General features: G+C 42.1%; 1 protein-coding gene across 11 annotated transcripts in view; it reads left to right on the top strand.

The window, feature by feature from the left end:
* The window catches only part of NAV3 (neuron navigator 3), an 805,693-nt gene that overhangs the window by 481,338 nt on the left and 302,759 nt on the right, over positions 1 to 21,596 (top strand). For 10 of the 11 annotated variants that reach the window (XM_068276636.1, XM_068276638.1, XM_068276633.1 and 7 more), the window contains 2 exons: positions 9,463 to 9,580; positions 10,203 to 10,255. In XM_068276636.1, coding sequence (XP_068132737.1) covers positions 9,463 to 9,580; positions 10,203 to 10,255 — 171 coding nt within the window. Of the gene's footprint in view, positions 1 to 9,462; positions 9,581 to 9,867; positions 10,124 to 10,202; positions 10,256 to 21,596 lie in introns of those variants that run through there. The other variant, XM_068276639.1, reaches the window with a different exon arrangement.

Here is a 21,596-nt window from a genome sequence, read left to right as displayed (position 1 = left end):
CTTAGTGGCAGAGGATCAGCAGGACAGCCATGTAATTTTCATGATTTAACCCCCTTGCCATTCCAATTCTGTCGGCAAGGGGGCGGCGCAGCACTTTTTAAAAACATTTTTTTTAAATTCATGTAGCTAGCCTAGCCCTAGCTACATGATAGCCGCTGACTAGCGGCATCCTTCTACCTACTTCGATCGCCGCCGGCAATCTTTGCAAGCAGAAATCCTGTTCAGAATGGGATTTCCTGCTCGACTTCCTCCGTCGCCATGGAGATGGGGCAGGATGATGTCACCGACGTCATGGATGTTGGCACGTCACAGGAAATCCCGATCCACCCCTCAGCGCTGCCTGGCACTGATTGGCCAGGCTGCGCAAGGGGTCGGGGGGGGGGGGGCGCGGCGGGTAGCGGCGAATCGGCGGTGAGCGGCGGCAATCGGGATATGCACGCAGCTAGCAAGGTGCTAGCTGCGTGCAATAAAAAAATTGTTAAAATCGGCCCAGCGGGGCCTGAGAAATCCTCCTGCGCAGGTTACCCTGAGCTGAGCTCGGGATAACCGGCAAGGAGGTTAAAAGGAAATACTGTAAATACTCGTGTATAAGCCAAGTTTTGGGGCCCAAAAAAGTGGCCCAAAAGTGGAGCTCTCAGCTTATACACCAGTTACTACCAGTCACCGTAACCCCCCCTCCCCCCGTCCTCATATGTGATGAAAAGGATCAAGATTTTTAAATAAGCGATCATTAGTGCAATGTGAACTGTGACTAAATCCTGGAATGAGCTTTTTCACAGACAGAGGACTACAGCCTCTTGTGATGTTAGGCAGTGTGGTGTGGGAGCTACCTCATTTATAGTGTTGAATACTTTTTATAAGAGTATTTTGGGGTATGATATATAGTGTCGTTTGTATGTTTTATTATTTGTATGTTTGATGTAATACAAATGAATGTGTTTGAATCACAGCATGCACCCAAGACCCCAAGAGCCAACCCTTTCTCAGGTGTTTTCTTATTCAATTTCGTTGGCATTGTGCATGCTGTTTGAGTATTCTTTATATGATAATCAGGTGTTGAAGTCAATTTATAATTTTTGTATACCTAATCAGACACAGTCCTCCATTGTTAAACAATTTTCAACACAGTTTGAATTACATTTGCATGCAAACTGGAATTATTAGCAATAATAATGACTTTTCATACTACACATTAACAAGCTGACACATCTTTGCATTCCAGCGGTTCTGGAGGTGTGTTTAGCTTCTAAGGGCAACAATGGTTAATTTGCATATATTCAGCAGTGATGCTCTGGGAGACATCTCAAGCTCACTCCAACCTGAATTATCACAAATTCTTTCTGTTTTAGGAAAGCAAACTTTTGTTTTTATACTACTGTATATGAGCTGTGGACTTTATTTTGTAGCCTCTTTATTCTTGTCTCTATAGGTTCCATTTTACATTTTACAGTCCAATACTGGTCAATTTTCTTTATTTAATAAGATTTTTGTTTTATGAAAGCCTACTCTAATGATCTCTAAATGAGTAAAGTAAAAGTCATGCAGATGCACCTCTACCTGGAATCTCTTCTGTACTGTATATATTGTTGGTGTATTTGGGTGACATGTATAAATCCCTAAGGCTTGATGATTTGTAGCTGTAATGTAATTGAAGCACTGAGAATACATACTAAAATGCCATCTCTGTTGGGATATGAAAAAGCCAAGCCAGTATCAATCCATCACAAATCTTCTAAATGGACAAATAAATACATTGGTTCCTCCACTGTAAATCCCCCAAAAACTGACACAGATTCACATTTTTTTGTTTTCACCGTTGAAAATAAATGGATTTTTTGAAAGGCATTTGTTTTCATATACTGGCGTATTGTTAATTACAGAATGTATTGCTAAGTGGTCTGTGTCATCTTTCACTTCTAAGAGCTGCCCATATTGTCAGAGGAATTTTCTGAACTGGTTAACATTCCTGCATCACCACTTCCAAGCTTCCAGAGATTCTGGTTTGTCTCCAACAATTTAAAATAGGCGGACAATGTTTTCAAACTGTCATCCTACATTACCATTTTAGTCACTAACTGCAGCTCTGCCTTTAATGCTATTAATCCACCATTGTCACACAGAAAATGCACCCTGCAGACTGTACCTGTATCGTTATGTAGGCAACTGGCAGCAGGTTAGGCTGGGAAAGCACATCTCACATTCTTTTGACACTCGATACAGGAGCAGCTCCTGATAGCTGTGTGCCCTCCCAAATACTCTATTCACTCTACACTTCTATCTACACCCCAAAGATATTTCTCTATAGGTGCATTCACACCTTCAGTGGTTTTTAGCTGAAGGGATTTGGTTGCTGAGTCCTATACATACTCATACTAATAAATGCAGAACAATGCTGAAGCATCTGGAAACATTTTACAGTAGAGTCCTGGTTATCCAGAACTCAGATAACAGCAGTCTCAACTAACCAGCACAAATCGATGGCAGTATTCACAGAGGTGAATACCAAGCTCCCCCAAGGTTAATATACTTTTAATAACATTATTTAAACATTTAAAAAGAGGTCATGGTATGTACAATATATAGAGTGAGGTATTGTACTGTATTAGCTAGGCCTATTTTTAACATTGTCTCAAGCAACCAGAATGCACACTTATCCAGCATTAGCCAATCTCTGTTGGTGCCAGATAACCGAGAATCTACTGTATGCAGTTTGTCAGGAGTGTAGTACCATCTTAAAGAAATGGGAGGATATGGAAGGTTTATCAGCCAGAATTTGGATCTTCTTCCATTGGCAATTAGAGAATGTCCGGCATTACCGAGTTAATGCGCATGCTACTATGGTAACATGTGTTACACCGCACATTACCATAGCAATGCATGCATTGTACTAGTGGCACTAATGGGTTAATGGGTGATGCTCCCCCGATGCTAACAGTAAAATTGCCGACACCTTTACTGCAGTTTACTGCATGAGGCCCATGGTGACTTGTCTAAAGGTGGCTACTAACGATACAATTTGCCGAACGATCGTTTATGATCGATTCTTCAAATGGACCATGGGAAATGATCCTTTGGGACCACTAATGGACAAAACTCCCCTAACCAATCCAATCAGATTAATGAAATCAATCCGAAAATCTGGATTGGTTAGGAACGTTTTGTCAAATAGTTATCCCAAACTATCATTTCCAATCGTTCGTATTAAGAATCATTCGTAAATGATCGTTTGGAAAATTGCATCATTAGTGGTCACCTTAAAGGACAACTGAAATGAGAGGGATATGGAGGCTTCCATATTTGTTCCCTCTTAAGCAATACCAATTGCCTGGCAGCTCTGCTGATCCTCTGCCTCTAATACTTTTAGCCACAGACCCTGAAAAAGCATGCAGCAGATCAGGTGTTTCTGACATTATTGTTAGATCCGACAAGATTATCTGCATGCTAGTTTCTAGTGTGATTCAGTCATTACTATAGCCAAACAGACCAGCAGGGCTGCCAGGCAACTGGTATTGCTTAAAAAGAAAAAAATATGGCAGCTTCCATATTCTTCTCACTACAGTTGTCCTTTAATGGTGGCCACTAATGCTCCAATCTTTTTCATCCAATGTTACCAAATCTATGTAGTAGAAGGGTAAACTGAGTGAATATATTGAATGCATTATGTAGGCAGTACCCTTATATTACATAGAAATGGTAAGATTGGATGAAAAAGATTGGATCGTTAGTGGCCACCATAAGAGTTTATTAACAAAATCAAATCATTCTTCTTATAGGGCCACCCTTTAGCAATGCAGATATTGCTTAGTATCTAGGGATGCAACAAAATGTCTGATTTGGTAATAACTCCATGGGTCCATACTCAGAAATTCTAATGCAGCTTTATAGGCTGCAAGCGGAACCCAGTGTCTTCTTATAGAAGATGAGGAGTTCTTATAGAAGAGGGAGAATCCTTCATAGCTGTTTAATCACATGCCAGTATGGAAGTCATTGAAGTAGGCCAGGGAGAAAGGCCCCATTTATCTTGAAAAAATGCTTGAAAAAAATATCTGATGTATTGAAGAGATTTCACCTCATTCCCTGTTCTCAGTAACGCTATTGCATGGACACAAGAACAAATCCTCACACCTGCAGAGGCCAGGTTTTCTGTATCACCTGCATCATCCAGTGTGAGAGAGCCAGACCTACTGAAACAAGCCATGCACAACCTACAGTAAACTATTTACATGAAAGCAAGGACCAGTGTGCATGTTTGGACTGAGATCCTTTTTTTTTTTCTTCATTTGAGTTGCTCCTGCCTTTCAGAATGCTTCTTTATTGCTGTGATCCAGACTAAGTGACCTCCGTGAGAAGTCGGAAACTGGAGCACAGCATCTTATTATACTGTGTGTGAGTGTGTGTGTGTGTGTGAGTGTGTGTGTGTGTGTGTGTGTGTGTGTGTGTGTGTGTGTGTGTGTGTGTGTGTGTGTGTGTGTGTAAGTGTGTGTAAGTGTGTGTGTGTGTGTGTGTGTGTGTGTGTTTTAATTTTGTGTTTAACAGCTATATTTGGGATTTCCTGGAAACGTATTATCTTCTAGATAAAATGCAGTATGTAGCCATTAGAAAGGAAATGTAAAACTTCACATCAGAGTATTTTCTGCTGCATAGTCATATTATTTGAAAAGCAGAGGAGATAGTAATGTTTGCATTTGAGTGTATACATGTATGGAAAATGTTGTATATTTACTGTAAGAATTTGTCTTGATGGCATATCGGCTTTAGAAAACCACTCGGCTTTAGAAAACAATTTGCAGCTGTAGGTGGACAATGAAAAATGCAAGAGTATACAAAATAGACACAAAGAGCCATGTTCCACTGTAAATTGTGATCACGATCCTGAATGCGCTGTAGTCTGATTGCGATTTGCAACTATTTACAAACACAATTTTCCATGCGTTGTGGTGGGATTTTCTGTGCAATTGTCATTATACACGATACTTTTGCGATTTCCAAAATATAAGGGGAGGAGTTTCATGGAACATGGGGAAATCGTAAGAAAATTGCATAGTACAGCGATTGCTATGTGATTATCATGAGCTCACATAGACTTAAATCTAAATGCAGGAAAGCTGCAGCATGTTCTGCTTTTGCATTCAGGTTAAATGTGCATCACATCAAATTGACTCTTTGGGAGTGGAGCACTGTGATTACGTTGATAATCACGGTGCTCTTGCGATTACTGAAGTGCGCTTAAATCGTTTCCTATCCGATTTCAGAAACATAACCTGGCCAGTGCAAAAGTGCTCTAAAGCTATCATACATTCTAGATTTGTGTTGCCTAAAACTATTATTGATTGTTTTGGGTGGGTGTAACTGGAAAAGTTGGATCTTTGGCTAAACACTGTTGTGGTTCCTGCGAGCTTCAGCGGAACATCTTCTGCTTCTCTCTCCAGTCCCTCCTATATCTATAGGACAGAATCTGCTGTTTAGAGGAAAACTCAGCAGCATGGGTAAATTTTCACCTAAAGCAATCATGAAAGTATACATCTATATCTCCACAGACATATGAGATGCCCAAAACCTAAGATTTGGCCAAGTCAAAACTGACCCTGGAGCTGCTTATGCAAGCTAATTGTGAAATACTAGTGTACCATAGAATAACTGCACAGACCATTGCTTCTAGTTGAGGCAAAGCTTCCAGCAGTGAACAAGGTACCTGAGTCTCTGCACTAAAAACTAAGATAGTACAAATTCAGTGTTTAACCAACACCAAGATCTGGTGAATCACATAATTTGGGAGCAGGGCGTGCCTGGTGATTTGGGTGCCGCCGCCGCCATAGGCCACTGGGGAAATTGTGGCTAGGGTGGCAGCAACTAGGTAATTTGGGTGTCATAGTTCCACTATATTATAGCAGAACTATGCCTACTACAGTAAAGCCAGTAGTGGTGGTGAAATTCTATGGTTTATGGCTATTATGTAGCGGAACTATGGTTAGCGGTGGAAGCTGGTGCTGTAGTTAAAGATAACGGTGGGGAGAGAGCAAAGTAACAATTGATAGTGGTGGTAGCTTCTGGGGAAGGTTAGTGCTAGGCATAGGTGGTTGGGGAACGGGGTTGTTTTAGACATTGGTAGAGGGTTGTAGTGTTAGGCGTAGTTAGGGGAGGGGTAATGTAAGAGTTAATTTATGATATACAATAGTAGAATATGACATTACCAATATTATACTAATGGTAACAGACGATAGTATCTGGTAGATATCGTGCCCATTTATCATGTGGTCCTTCTCTGCAAAGGCTCATCTCAGCTCTAGACTTGTAGTGCAAAAAATATTATTTACAATACCTTTTCTTTTTATGCTGTTGGTTAGTGCGTGCTAGAATTAGGTTAAATCAGTCCAGGAGTTAGTATTCATGTTAAGAGTAGTTTTGAGCATGGATGCAGGGTTAGGTTGGTGTGTATATTACTATGACTAGTGTTGGGGAAAGGGGAAAGGTTAGTATTAGGCTTGACATAAGCTTAGGGATCGGTTTTAATGACATGATGGTCATGGTGGACAGAGTAAAATTTAGGAACAGTAAATGTTCATGTTGAGTAAGGTTTATAGGGAAAGAGTTGGCGTTGGCGTTAGGCTTTTGTTTGGGGATAGTAAAGCAGATTTTTAGGCTTAATGTGAGGGTCAGGGTATGGTGAGTGATGTGCTATATTGATGACTTTTGCCTGGAGTTAACATTCAGTACTCCTCATTTAACAGTGATAGTTCACAGCAAAATTGTCAGTGCTGAATTTACATGTATGACATGTGATCTACATGAGACCCATGGCAGCTGGAGCCTCTGACAGTTCTTTCCTGCCTGTGAGTATATTTAGAGCCACATACACTAACCTAAGGAGAACAAACTTCATGCAAGCGGTGCTCTTGTTATCCATGTATAGTATTCCGGTATATGGACTTGCTTAAGAATTTCAGGTACTCATGAATAACTGGATTGTATTTGTACTTGCCTTTACTATTACATGGGCTAAAGGGAGGAAACTGCTAGTAAATGAGAAGTTAAATGTCTGATATTAAAAAAATCTGAAATGAGAAGGATAGGGAGGTTGACATATTTATTTCCTTTTAGGCTAGTTACACACCAGGGCGTTGCGTTTAGGGGACGTTATAGGGCATAGAACGTGCCCCTTACGCAACGCCTGGTGCTCTCTGGTGTGGACGTCAGAGTGAGCTGCGTTGTGCAGCTCACTCTGGCGTCCGTGATGCCGTGATGCGTACTCTTGGACGCATGCGGCATCACGTGGTCCCGCTCGGCCAATCGCCGCACAGAGCAGGCCGCTCCAGGAAGTAAACACTGCACGTCACTGAGTGTAGTGAATATTAATTAGCCATGTGCCCGGCCGCTCTCCCCACCTCCCCAACATGACTGAGCATGTGCAAACAGTCTAACGCGGCTTAGCCGAGTAGAACGCACGGCATGCAGCACTTTGCTGCGTTACAATGTAACGCAACATGGGCAGTGTAAACAGCCCACTTGTGTTACATTGCTGTGCGTTGGGGGAGCGTTACAGGCTGCACTAACGTGCACCTGTAACGTCCCTGTGTGCAAGAAGCCTAAAACAATGCAGATTGACTGGCTGATGATTCCCCGCCTGTAATACTTTTAGCTATAGACCCTGAAGCTGCATGCTTGTTTCAGATGTGTGATTCAGACACTACTGCAGCCAGAGAAATCAGCAGGGCAAATAAATGGGAAATAACTATGGCAGCATCCATATCCCCCTCAGGTGTCCTTTAATGTGTACCCAAGGTGAAATGTGGCATTAGATAAACACGTAAATGTACAGTTTGAAACATACTAATAAGCAGGCTGTTTTACTTATCTTATTTTGCTGCCTGAAAGCAGGGCCGGGCCGAGGCATAGGCTGGAGGGGCTCCAGCCTCAGGGCGCAGTGTAGGAGTGGGCGCACAATTCATTCAGCTGTCATTCCTAATTGTGTTTGAAGCAGAAATAAATAAGAAAAGGAGATACATGGAAGTGACTACAAGCCAGATAACTAGAGATTAAGGTGTTGGGGGCCCTGTGGCGCCTCTTAGTCTAATAGCAATCAGTGTGTAACGGCTGGGGTAGGGGGATGGAGGGGCGCACTTTGGTGTCTCAGCCTTGGGTGCTGGAGGACCTTGTCCCGGCTCTGCCTGAAAGAGCTAAAGGACAACTGTAGCAAGAGCGCTATGGAGACTGCCATATTTATTTCCTTTTAAGCAATGCCAGTTACCTGCTGATCATCTGTCTCTAATACCTCTAATGCCATAGACCCTGAACAAGCATGCAGCAGATCAGACGTTTCTGCCCTCATTGTCAGATCTGACAAGTTTAGCTGCATGCTTGTTTCTGTTGTGATTCAGACTGCAGCCAAATAGATCAGCAGAGCTGCCAGGCAACTGGTATTGCTTAAAAGGAAATAAATATGGCAGCCTTCATAATCTTCTCACTTCCATTGTCCTTTAATTTTTAGGCATAGAAGTGACCACTTCTGTCTTGTCGGTACCTTGTCAGGAATATAGTAAACATCACTGATAAGCAAATCACAGCCATAAAAGTTTTCCTGGCAGAATACAACTTCTCAGTGCAGGGGGAGATTAAAAAAAGGTCAAGAGTTCAAGTATTTGAACTCTGGGACACTAAATAGGCTGCCCCTGAGCAGAGACAACACAACATTCAATCTAGTTTGTTAATGTTTAAATATAAAATAAAACCATGGGATATCTAAAAAATGGTCGGTTTTAGTGGTAGAAGAATAAATACAATTGTTTATCGCATCAGTTTTTTTCACCTCAGGTTCACTTTAAGTAGTTTGGTCATTCATGTCACTGAACTCAAATTTCCATGCAATTTGCGTTAGGCAAAAAAATCTTTGTACAGTATTGTAAAACGTGATGTATATCGTAATAAACTAAATTGTAATGTTGTTGTTTGATGTTTATATCATTTTCATGCTGCTTATTTTATGTTGTCTTCCTACAGAGCTTTGTGGAAGTGTGAGCTTAGTGGAAGTATTAAAATATAGTACATGAGATGATACAAAAAAAAGTTTGGAAAGCAAAAGCAGCCTAAATGTACATTTCCTTTCTACAGAGCCATTTTAGTCCCTCACTTTTTCACACTGATAAATCAATTGGTGTGACTGGTGAGGGAGGAATGGAAGTGATTGATTTGTGACTGTGACAGCAGTTTCCTTGATAGATATGAAGCGAGAGTGTGTTTCTTGTGTGGTCAGAGAACTCCAGCGACCCCGATTTGAAAATAAAGTGAGTCATTAGAGCTGGGAATAGGAAAGAAATTGTTTAAATAATAGCAGCATAACAGCTTCCTTCTGAGCTGTGACTTTCTCACTTGGAATGTGATCCTGAATAGTTCTTCTATTCTGAATAATTTTTATTATCTTCTCTTTTTCTGTTTCCCTTATCCCACCCTCTTCCCCCTGTCTTACAGATTTACACAGACTGGGCAAATCACTACCTAGCAAAGTCTGGTCACAAGAGGCTGATTAAGGATTTACAACAAGACATTGCTGATGGTGTCCTGCTGGCAGAGATCATTCAGATCATTGGTAAGTGTTGCCTTTCCCTCTGCTAGTGAGCATTCAGCAAACGGCAAGGGAGGGGAGGACTCCGCAAAATGAATTGGTGACAGCGTGACTTTGGACTTGAAAAGGTTAATCATGTCTTTCAATATGTCTGCGCTTCAGTTACTAAGTCCAGATGTCTTCCCTGGCTGAACCGGTGCCGTGAGTTTGCTGGATATTTGTTAGTATAAAGAATGCATGGGAAGTAACTGCCCAACGGTTATTTTACAGCCGCTTACAGTGTATCCTCCACATGCTGAAATGTCAGGGATGAAGACTTGATCAAGCCATATGTCTCCCATGTGGGCATTTCGTTGGCTGCAGGGAATGAGTCTTTTTCTGGGATGCCTTGAAACACTATCCCTGGCTATGCTCAGACAATTGGGGAGGATTTCATGTCAGCAGTTACTTGGCAGGGCTGGGAGAATTAGCAGTAGATCACATTCACACTTCTACTCTTGTAGGATTGCCTATGTTTACTGCATGTCTGATAGCAGAGACTAGTGAATGGGGATTGGAGTGCTGTAGGTAACAGCCTATTCTTTGACTTAACAACTCACTGTAGTCATTACTCCTTTCACTAACGCACCTCACCTTCTCTCCCCAGCAAATGAGAAAATTGAAGATATTAATGGCTGTCCGAAGAGTCAGTCCCAGATGGTAAGTCCAAACATTTCTGACTGCTGCTTGTTATCAGTGTAGTTGTCTGAATATATATATATATATATATATATATATATATATATATATATATATATATATATATATATATATTTCCTTATGTTTAGACAAGATAAGCTCTATGCCTGTGAATTTAGAATCTAAATTGGTACACAATAATTCTCAGTACAGTTAAAGGAAATTTTTAAAACTGACCTATGTATGATTGTTTCCTTTATTTTTAAATATTATCATTACTGTCACCATCTATTACTAAGATGGTGTCACCCCCTTTGCAGTACTTTTCAACAGAATATACACACTGTTAAAGCAGAATTATAGTTGTATATAAAAGGAACTTTAGGTGACATACTGTGATAGATATGTGTATGTACAGTGCCTAGCACACAAATACATATGCTGATATGCTGTGTTGCTTTTCTTCTTTCTCTGCCTGAAAGAGTTAATATTCAGCTATGCAAATGACAATTTTTCTCTAGTCTAGTCAGGACCCAGTCAGACTATAGTGTCATTCACTGATAAAGAATTACAGTCATAAACTACTTTCCTGACAGAGAACTTGGCTTTTGAGAGCAGGGGATACATAAAAAAAGAGTTCAATAATTATATGTTTCAGCACTCTGAGACATGCGGCAGATTGTTTCATTGAGCTGAGACAATATAATAAGTCTACTTTTTTAAGTTTAACATAACCTAAAACTATGGGATACTTAAGTCATTTTTTAGGGGGGGGGCATATACAACTGTCTATCTCATCAGTTTATTTTCACTTAAGTTTCTCTTTAAAGAAGAATTCTAGGAGTTTATGTATGTTGGACAGGGATAAGGAAGTATAATAAAGTAAGTGTATGTGCCTTGTCTGGTTGACATTTGACATTGGCCTCAATTCACTAAGATCATGCTGGAGATAATAAGGTAAGAGAAAACTTACCTCCACACAGTGAGATAGTTGTCTTATCTCTTCGTTCCTTAAGTTACCTCCTCTGTAGTTATTTTCACACGCAGTTAATTAACAGCCTGTCTTTAACTTTAGAATTCTGGAGTTATTTTAAGGATTGAAGAGTTAACTTAAAGGGGAACTGAAGAGAGAGCTACATGGAGGCTGTCATGTTTATTTCCTTTTAATCAATACCAGTTGCCTGGCAGCCCTGCTGGTCTATTTCTCTGCAGTAGTATCTGATTAAAACCAGAAACAAGCATGCAGCTAGTCTTGTCAGATCAGACTTATAAGTCTGAACCACTGAAACACCTCATCTGCTGCATGCTTGTTCAGGGGCTATGGCTAATAGTATTAGAGGCAGAGGATCAGCAGGGCTGCCAGGTAACTGGTATTGTCTAAAAGGAAATAAACATGACAGCCTCCATATACCTCTCTCTTTAGTTCCCCTTTAAAGACAGAAGAGTTAACTTTAGGTTTGCCTGAGGTAAAATGTTTCCTGAATACTACATGCCTCGTCACCATGGTGATAACTATAGAAACGTTATTAAAGACAGGAGAGAAGCTTAGTGATTTGAGGCCATTGGCTATCATTCATAAAACTGTTGTCGGTAAAGTAAATCTATGCGGTAAAACACCACTGGCGGAATTTTAGACTTCTGGCTGCTCATTTATAAAAATGTATCCAGTTGCGATAGCAGTGCAGAGATTCCCCGAACTAGGCTGTCGGTAGGCAGGCGGTAGGCTTGCGGAAGCACAGGAAGCTGCGAGGTTGATACATTTCTCCGTGTTCCGCTCTACTGCAGCTGCCTGGGAGGTCTGTGTCTCCATTCACTTACATTGTTATCGCCACATCAGAGGGAGCGGTATTTCCCGACCTCATACCGCTTGCGGTGATCTTTATGAATTAATATTTTGTTACATTTGTTACGAAAATCACCGCACAAGGCGGTGATTTATAGCTCTGCTCGGTAGTGTCAGCTTTTCATGCGGAAAGAGGCTTTATAAATGCCGAACTTGCCGAGTGGTCGGTAAAGTCAGCTGTTTTAAGCATTTCCGCATGCGGAAATGCTTTATGAATGATAGCCATTGTCAGGATTGAGGATGATACGAATTGCCAAATTCTGACTTATTACTGAGTTTTGGCAAGAGTGTTGTATTGAACTTTGATTTGGACTAAGTTAGGCTACTTTCACACTGGTGCTTTTAAATATATTGCCACAGACAATATAAACAAATTGATAATGCAATGCAATTATATTTTAATGGTATGTTCACATCAGCGCATTAGCCGTGCAATGCAACAGATTTGTGGCATAGTGTAATGCGTGCAGTGTAGTACTGTATAACGTGCACGATAACAGTTGTGGTGAAGCATACTTTGTATGTACTATGTGCGTTGTCCACGTACTGTGCAATTCGACTGTTCTTCCCCATTGCATTGTGATTCTGTTTTTACTGGGGATGCAAAACAACGCCCCACTGTTATGGAGTCCATTTATATGCTATAAACAGTAAATTTGCTATGTATGTCACTAATGGGAATATTTTAAAAAATATTAATAGATATTGTCGTTTTTGAGGAAAGCAACTGTAAAGTTTTGACAGGAAAAAAAGTGCTTTTAAAACATGTGAAATGCTGGATTCTGGCAGATTTGGTCTCCTTAGTGCTCATTAATTTAATGATTAAAAACAAAATAATGATTAAAAAAATAGATAGTGTGGACTCCCCTCTCCTAGGCACTATTAGCCCCTTGTCCTATATTAAGGTTGGTATAGTCAGAATGGCTGAACCAGGCTTTTTGGGGTTCCACACCCTGAACTATACCAGCTTGCAAGGTCTATGACATGGAGGTGCTCTGTAAAAGATGGACAACAATGCCGCCCCTCTCCTACAAAGTTCAGGCTATGTCAGGGCTCACTCCCACCTTATTCTTGGGGAGTTGTGCGTAATTGTACCTAACCATGTGGAGGTAGTTCTGAGGGGAGGGGCTTATTGTGGAATGTCTCAGATGACCATTCCAAGGTAGATAAATGAGGTCAAAAATAATTATCTTCTGAGGTATACTTCTTTCTTCTCTGTCATTTCCATTTATATACATCTTTCTTCTCCATTTTATTTTTCTTCTTCTAGTTTTCTCTTCTTGTGTTCTATCTTTTTGTCTTCTTCCTTCATTACTTGATTGAATAGTCTGCTTAACCTCCATGAGTCCACGCTGCTATACTTGCATAAGGAACCCTGGCAAAAGCACTTTTGAATTTACCGCCAAAGCTCCATACTGCTCTTTGAGGAGGATTTCCATTGGTCAGGTTAAAGGACCAATGGGGGTAGCCCTGGTGTTAGATTCAAAAATGCTTTATGCAGGGGCTCCCTATCCTATAGTATTGTGCCAGTATTGGGAGCCCTGGCAAAAGTATCTTTGAATTTGAAGTCAGGGTTTCCTAGACTGATCAATGGGGTTGCTTAAAATATAGGATCAGGAATGGATCAAAGATGCTTTTGCTGGTGTTCCCTGTACTGCCACAGTACTACAGTACTGCCCCTAAGAAAAGCATTTTTGAACCTATCGCTGGAGCTCCACATTGGCTCTGTAAATTGACCAGTGGGAATTCTCCTCATGGAGGATTCTCATTAGTCAAATAAATGGACCAATAGAGAGCTCTGGCAGCAAATTAAAAAATGCTTTAGCTGTCATAATACAACAGTATAGGAAGGCCTTGCATAAGTATTTTGTTATTCTTTTGTCTGGCTGCTGCTTGGTTCTTTAAATTGACCAATGGAAATCCTCCATTGTGTGGCAGTGGGTTTGCGGCAGTCTCAGTGGTGCTGTGATGGGTGCTGGCGGTGCAGTAGCGTCGGCGGTGCAGTGGATAGTGGCGGTGTTGGTGGGTTCTGTGGAGGTGTTGTGGGAACTCTTCAATCAATCAAGTTGGAAGCAGACAAAATAAAAGCATGGTTAAAAAAGAAGAAAAAGTAGACAAAAGAAGATAATGTCACAAGAAAATTGATAAAATGTATAATTTTAACGCTTTTTACTAAATAGGTAAAGATTAAAAAATGACATGCTTTCCCTATTTACCTGTGAATTGGGGACTGACTTCTGGCGGTAACCTTATTATCACAAGCCCCCCCTCCCCCAAGGACCTACCTCCATATGGGTGGGGGTTGTTACCCCTGCAGAGTATGAAGTGAAGATTAGCCACGTGTTCTGGAGTTGCATGAGGCTTTGCAGGAGAGGGTAAGGCTTTGCTGCTCCTCTATTACCGAGCACCCTCGTGTCATGGTCTGAACCATGTGGGCTAGTATAGTTCAGCAAGTGGAGGCCCACACAGTCTTACTCAGTCTTGCTATTCCAGCCTGCACGTAGATCAAGGCTTGGGAAGAGGTGAGCTATAACCTTTGTAACAATAGTATAAATAGGCTATAGCAAACTCCAGCAAAAGCATGTTTAAATTCCCTGTTTAAATTGCCAGGATTCCCTTTCTACTAGGGTAAAGTTTGTTGAAGAGAAAATTGACATAGCCCCTGCCGCCACCTCCCAAGCCTCTTTAACATCTTGTCCCCTATGCAGTATAGATAGGCATTGGAGGTTGTCCTTCATGATAGGATTTTTCAAACAATAATTTAAGCTATATATGGACATTAAGAAGCTATTCTTCTTCCTCCCCTCACCATAGAGAGGTAAATGCTGCTCCCTTGAAAGTGTAATGTAGCTTTAGAAATTTGATCAAAAGGATTGAAAGTAAAACATGATCAATTCAATTATGGTACCTTGTCAACAAATAAACAACCTACATTTAGACAAGACAGATAATATTTATAATGCACTTTTCTCCTGGCAGACTCGGTGCGCTTAAAGGACAACTTAAGTCAACTATAAAAAGTGAGATTTACTCACCTGGGGCTCCCCTCAGCCCCCAGCAGCCGATCAGTGCCCTCGCAGCCCCGCTCAGATGCTCCTGCACCCGCCGGCGAACACTTCCGGTTTGGCCGTCACCGGCCGACAGGCATGGGAACGCGAGTGATTCTTCGCGTTCCCAGCCTGTATATCGCCCCCTATGCTGCTAGCTAGCATAGGGGGCGATATACAGGCTGGGAACGCGAAGAATCACTCGCGTTCCCATGCCTGTCGGCCGGTGACGGCCAAACCGGAAGTGTTCGCCGGCGGGTGCAGGAGCATCTGAGCGGGGCTGCGAGGGCACCAATCAGCTGCTGGGGGCTGAGGGGAGCCCCAGGTGAGTAAATCTCATTTTTTATAGTTGACTTAAGTTTTCCTTTAAGCTGCAGCTAATAGGGTGAGCTCAGTAGGCAGTGACAGTTTTAGGAAGTCTTGCCCTAAGACTCCTTACTGAATAGGTGCTGGCTTACTGATCAGGAAGAGCCAGAATATGAACCCAGATCTTCTGTATCAGATGCCTTAACCAGTACACTATCCAGCTATCCAGCCACATTTAGTTTTATGACCATGTTATCGAATTTACAGTTCTACTGAACAATTGGACTATATTCTTTATGGTCACATTAATGCATAGTACAGTCTTCTCTGGTGCTTGCCATTATTAATATTTACTCTGGGTAATGGAAAGCATATATTTGACTAGGAATTCCTTTCTAGGTACTCTAGTACAGTCATGGTCCTTGGCAGATTCTATTTAAAGAGGAAAAGGAATGCCTCTGTAATGGACAGTTATGACAGCAACATAACAACTGTATTTTAAAAATAAATAACTTAGTTGTAAGGTCTTTCATTTATAGAATTGCAGACATGATTCCGCTAATACACAACAGGAGGTTATACAGTACTTGGATCACAGGAATTATTTTGTAAAGCCCTATCTTGTGCTTGTATCAGATGGAAACATTTTACCTTTACCAATATACTTTTACTGTAGCTTTATATGGAGGGGTCTTCCTTAGCTCAAACTCATTGCTGTCGGAAAACTGCATAAGCCTTTGAAGACTACCGTATGCCGTCAAAGATTATTAATGTAGAACATTAAGCTAGGCATATACAAATCCATTTAAGTTTGAATTCATTTCAATTCAAACAATGTACAATTAAAATACCAGGAGTTAAATGAGTACTTATGGCAATGAAGGTGTAGTCAATTCTGTAGTGAAGAAAGTTCCAACAGCACAAAAAGGCTCATTAACCAGTTAAGGACTGCCCCCAGCCGATGGGCGGCGGCAAAGTCCGGGCCCAAACGACCGCAATACGCCCATCGGCGGGGGCGGCTGCGGGTGTTGCTATGCGGCGATCGCGTCATTCGTGACGCGATCAGCCGCCGGGGACTGGCTCCGCCCCCCGTTCGCTGTAACCCGCCGGCCGTTCGGAAGCGCCGGCGGGTTACTAGCACCCGGATCGCCGCATGTACTTTGTATAATAGGCTTTGTAATGTATACAAAGCCTATTATACTGGCTGCCTCCTGCCCTGGTGGTCCCAGTGTCCGAGGGACCACCAGGGCAGGCTGCAGCCACTCTAGTCTGCACCCAAGCACACTGATTTCCCCCCCCCTGCCCCCTGATCGCCCACAGCACCCCTCAGACCCCCCCTGCCCACCCCCCAGACCACTGTTTGCACCCAGTCACCCCCCTAATCACCCATCAATCACTCCCTGTCACTATCTGTCAACGCTATTTTTTTTTAGTCCCTAATCTGCCCCCTACTCCCTCCTGATCACCCCCCCACCCCTCAGATTCTCCCCAGAAACCCCCCCCCCCCGTGTACTGTATGCATCTATCCCCCCTGATCACCTGTCAATCACCTGTCAATCACCTGTCAATCACCCGTCAATCACCCCCTGTCACTGCCACCCATCAATCAGCCCCTAACCTGCCCCTTGCGGGCAATCTGATCACCCACCCACACCAATAGATAGCCCGCAGATCCGACATCAGATCACCTCCCAAGTGCAGTGTTTACATCTCTTCTCTCCTCTAAACACCCACTAATTACCCATCAATCACCCCCTATCACCACCTGTCACTGTTACCCATCAGATTAGACCCTAATCTGCCCCTTGCGGGCACCCAATCACCCGCCCACACGCTCAGATTGCCCTCAGACCCCCCCTTATCAATTCGCCAGTGCAATATTTACATCTGTTATTCCCTGTAATAACCCACTGATCACCTGTCAATCACCTATCAATCACCCATCAATCACCCCCTGTCACTGCCACCCATCAATCACCCCCTGTCACTGCCACCCATCAATCAGCCCCTAACCTGCCCCTTGCGGGCAATCTGATCACCCACCCACACCAATAGATCGCCCGCAGATCCGACATCAGATCACCTCCCAAGTGCAGTGTTTACATCTCTTCTCTCCTCTAAACACCCACTAATTACCCATCAATCACCCATCAGTCACCCCCTATCACCACCTGTCACTGTTACCCATCAGATTAGACCCTAATCTGCCCCTTGCGGGCACCCAATCACCCGCCCACACCTCAGAACGCCCTCAGACCCCAGTCCTGATCACCTCGCTAGTGCATTGCTTGCATCTATTTCCCCCCTCTAATCACACCTTGAGACACCCATCAATCACCTCCTGTCACCCCCTAGCACACCTACCCATCAGATCAGGCCCTAATTTGCCCCGTGTGGGCTCCTGATCACTCGGCCAAACCCTCAGATCCCCCTCAGACCCCCTTCCAACCACCTCCTCAGTGCATTAATTGCATCTATTTTCCCCTCTAACCGCCCCCTGAGACACCCATCAATCACCTCCTGTCACCCCCCTAGCACGCCTATCCATCAGATCAGGCCCAATACATCCTGTCATCTAAGAGGCCACCCTGCTTATGACCGGTTCCACAAAATTTGCCCCCTCATAGACCACCTGTCATCAAAATTTGCAGATGCTTATACCCCTGAACAGTCATTTTGAGAAATTTGGTTTCCAGACTACTCACAGTTTTGGGCCCGTAAAATGCCAGGGCAGTATAGGAACCCCACAAGTGACCCCATTTTAGAAAGAAGACACCCCAAGGTATTCTGTTAGGTGTATGATGAGTTCATAAAAGATTTTATTTTTTGTCAAAAGTTAGCGGAAATTGGATTTTTATTGTTTTTTTCACAAAGTGTCATTTTTCACTAACGTGTGACAAAAAATAAAATCTTCTATGAACTCACCATACCCCTAACGGAATACCTTGGGGTGTCTTCTTTCTAAAATGGGGTCACTTGTGGGGTTCCTATACTGCCCTGGCATTTTAGAGGCCCTAAACCGTGAGGAGTAGTCTAGAAAACAAATGCCTCAAAATGACCTGTGAATAGGACGTTGGGCCCCTTAGCGCACCTAGGCTGCAAAAAAGTGTCACACATGTGGTATCGCCATACTCAGGAGAAGTAGTATAATGTGTTTTGTGGTGTATTTTTACACATACCCATGCTGGGTGGGAGAAATCTCTCTGTAAATGGACAATTGTGTGTAAAAAAAATCAAAAATGTGTCATTTACAGAGATATTTCTCCCACCTAGCATGGTTATATGTAAAAATACACCACAAAACACATTATACTACTTCTTCTGAGTACGGTGATACCACATGTGTGACACTTTTTTGCAGCCTAACTGTGCTAAGGGGCCCAAAGTCCAATGAGTACCTTTAGGATTTCACAGGTCATTTTGAGACATTTGGGTTCAAGACTACTCCTCACGGTTTAGGGCCCCTAAAATGCCAGGGCAGTATAGGAACCCCACAAGTGACCCCATTTTAGAAAGAAGACACCCCAAGGTATTTTTTTTTTTGGTATTCTGTTAGGAGTATGGTGAGTTCATAGAAGATTTTATTTTTTGTCACAAGTTAGCGGAAATTGATATGGATTGTTTTTTTTTTCACAAAGTGTCATTTTCCGCTAAATTGTGACAAAAAAAAATCTTCTATGAACTCACCATACTCCTAACAGAATACCAAAAAAAATGGGGTGTGTTCACTGTCCTGGCATTTTGGGGGGTGCCTAATTGTAAGCACCCCTGTAAAGCCTAAAGATGCTCATTGGACTTTGGGCCCCTTAGCGCAGTTAGGGTGCAAAAAAGTGCCACACATGTGGTATCGCCGTACTCAAGAGAAGTAGTATAATGTGTTTTGGGGTGTATTTTTCCACATACCCATGCTGAGTGGGAGAAATATCTCTATAAATAGACAATTGTGTGTAAAAAAATAAAAAAATTGTCATTTACGGAGATATTTCTCCCACCCAGCATGGGTATGTGTAAAAATACACCCCAAAACACATTATACTACTTCTCCTGAGTACGGCAATACCACATGTGTGGCACTTTTTTGCAGCCTAACTGCGCTAAGGGGCCCAAAGTCCAATGAGCATCTTTAGGCTTTACAGGGGTGCTTACAATTAGGCACCCCCCAAAATGCCAGGACAGTGAACACACCCCACCAATGACCCCATTTTTCAAAGTAGACACTTCAAGGTATTCAGAGAGGAGCATAGTGAGTCCGTGGCAGATTTCATTTTTTTTTTGTCGCAAGTTAGAAAAAAAAGGAAACTTTTTTTTTTTTTTTGTCACAAAGTGTCATTTTCCGCTAACTTGTGACAAAAAATAAAATCTTCTATGAACTCATCATGCCTCTCACTGAATACTTTGGGATGTCTTCTTTCCAAAATGGGGTCATTTGGGGGGTATTTGTACTATCCTGGAATTTTAGCCCCTCATGAAACCTGACAGGTGCGCAGAAAAGTCAGAGATGCTTGAAAATGGGAAAATTCACTTTTGGCACCATAGTTTGTAAACGCTATAACTTTTACCCAATCCAATAAATATACACTGAATGTTTTTTTTAATCAAAGACATGTAGCAGAATAACTTTCGCGCTCAAATGTATAGGAAATTTTACTTTATTTGAAAAATGTCAGCACAGAAAGTTAAAAAAGTAATTTTTTTGATAAAATTCATGTCTTTTTTGATGAATATAATAAAAAGTAAAAATCGCAGCAGCAATCAAATAGCACCACTCTGGCCACGCGTATCCTTTCTTCGCGTTCCCCGCTATTGCAGAGGGGAACACGAAGAAAGGTTACACTTGGCCAAAGCTGCGCTGGCATCGACTTACAAGTCGAGCTACGGGACCGTGCGGCAGGGGGAACGGACTGGAGACTCAGTGAGGAGTGGCGCGGGACAGGACAGCTGTTGGGGGCTTGGGGAAGCCCCAGGTAAGTGAAACAATGTTTTTATTTTAGATCTACAGTTCCGCTTTAACACAACAGACAGCAGTAAAACACACATGGCAGTAGAAGTTTTTCTTATGGTTTTTGCTCTCATTATGGAACTTTAACTTGAATTCTTGACCCTAGTGAAGCTGTATGTAGCACAGGAAATTAGAGGACATCTCTAATAATACCTGACAGGTTCTAACAGGGCAGTTTCTGGTCATTGTGGAGCCACAGTCTAGCAACTTTTTGTTACTCTACATCCCAATCTTAGTTTTCTGGGCACCGATTGGGCAACAAATTGATAGGTTATATGCAGAAATTGCATTGTTACTCAAAATAAGACTTGAAGGATATATAGAATATTATCAGGAAAGATAAACCTCACTGGCCCAACCTCACTGAACCCGAATTACACATCCTTGCTATTATTATGAGGGATGTACTTTTACTTTATGAAAAACATAATACTTTATATACTACCTGGGTTTTTAAAAGTCAGAATATTGCAGAATATTGTCTGGGAAATCCAGATGAGTTTCAACAATCAATAGCAACCAAATCTTTAAAGGGAACCTAAACTGAGAAGGATGTGGATTTTTCCTTTTAAAATAATACCAGTTTCCTGATATTCCTGCTGATCCTGTGTCTCTAATACTTTTAGTCTTAGCCCCTAAACAAGCATGCAGATCAGGTGCTCTGACTGAAGTCAGACTGGATTAGCTGCATGCTTGTTTCAGGTGTGTGATTCAGCCACTACTGCAACCAAAGAGATCAGCAGGACTACCAGGCAACTGGTATTGTTTAAAAGGAATCATCCACATTCCTCCCAGTTAAGGTTCCTTTTAATTAGCCTATGTATAGCAACTGCCATATCATTGTTAGAGACGGCCCGAACCTCCGATTTTAGGTTCGTGAACTTCCACAAAAGTTCGGTTTGCGCGAACTTCCGCGAACCACAATAGACTTCAATGGGGAGGCGAACTTTAAAAACTAGAAACACTTATGCTGGCCAGAAGAGTGATGGAAAAGATGTTTCAAGGGATCTAACATCTGAGTTTTTGCATGGATGAGTGGGATAGACGCCAAAAGTCCCGGGGAAAAGTCTGGATGTGACACAAAGCAGCGTTTTAAGGGCAGAAATCACATTGAATGCTAAATTGCATGCCTAAAGTGCTTTGAAACATCTTGCATGTGTATACATC

Source organism: Hyperolius riggenbachi, chromosome 3 (assembly GCF_040937935.1).
Source record: "Hyperolius riggenbachi isolate aHypRig1 chromosome 3, aHypRig1.pri, whole genome shotgun sequence".
NCBI classification, from domain to species: domain Eukaryota; kingdom Metazoa; phylum Chordata; class Amphibia; order Anura; family Hyperoliidae; genus Hyperolius; species Hyperolius riggenbachi.
This window is presented reverse-complemented; position numbering and strand designations above follow the sequence as displayed.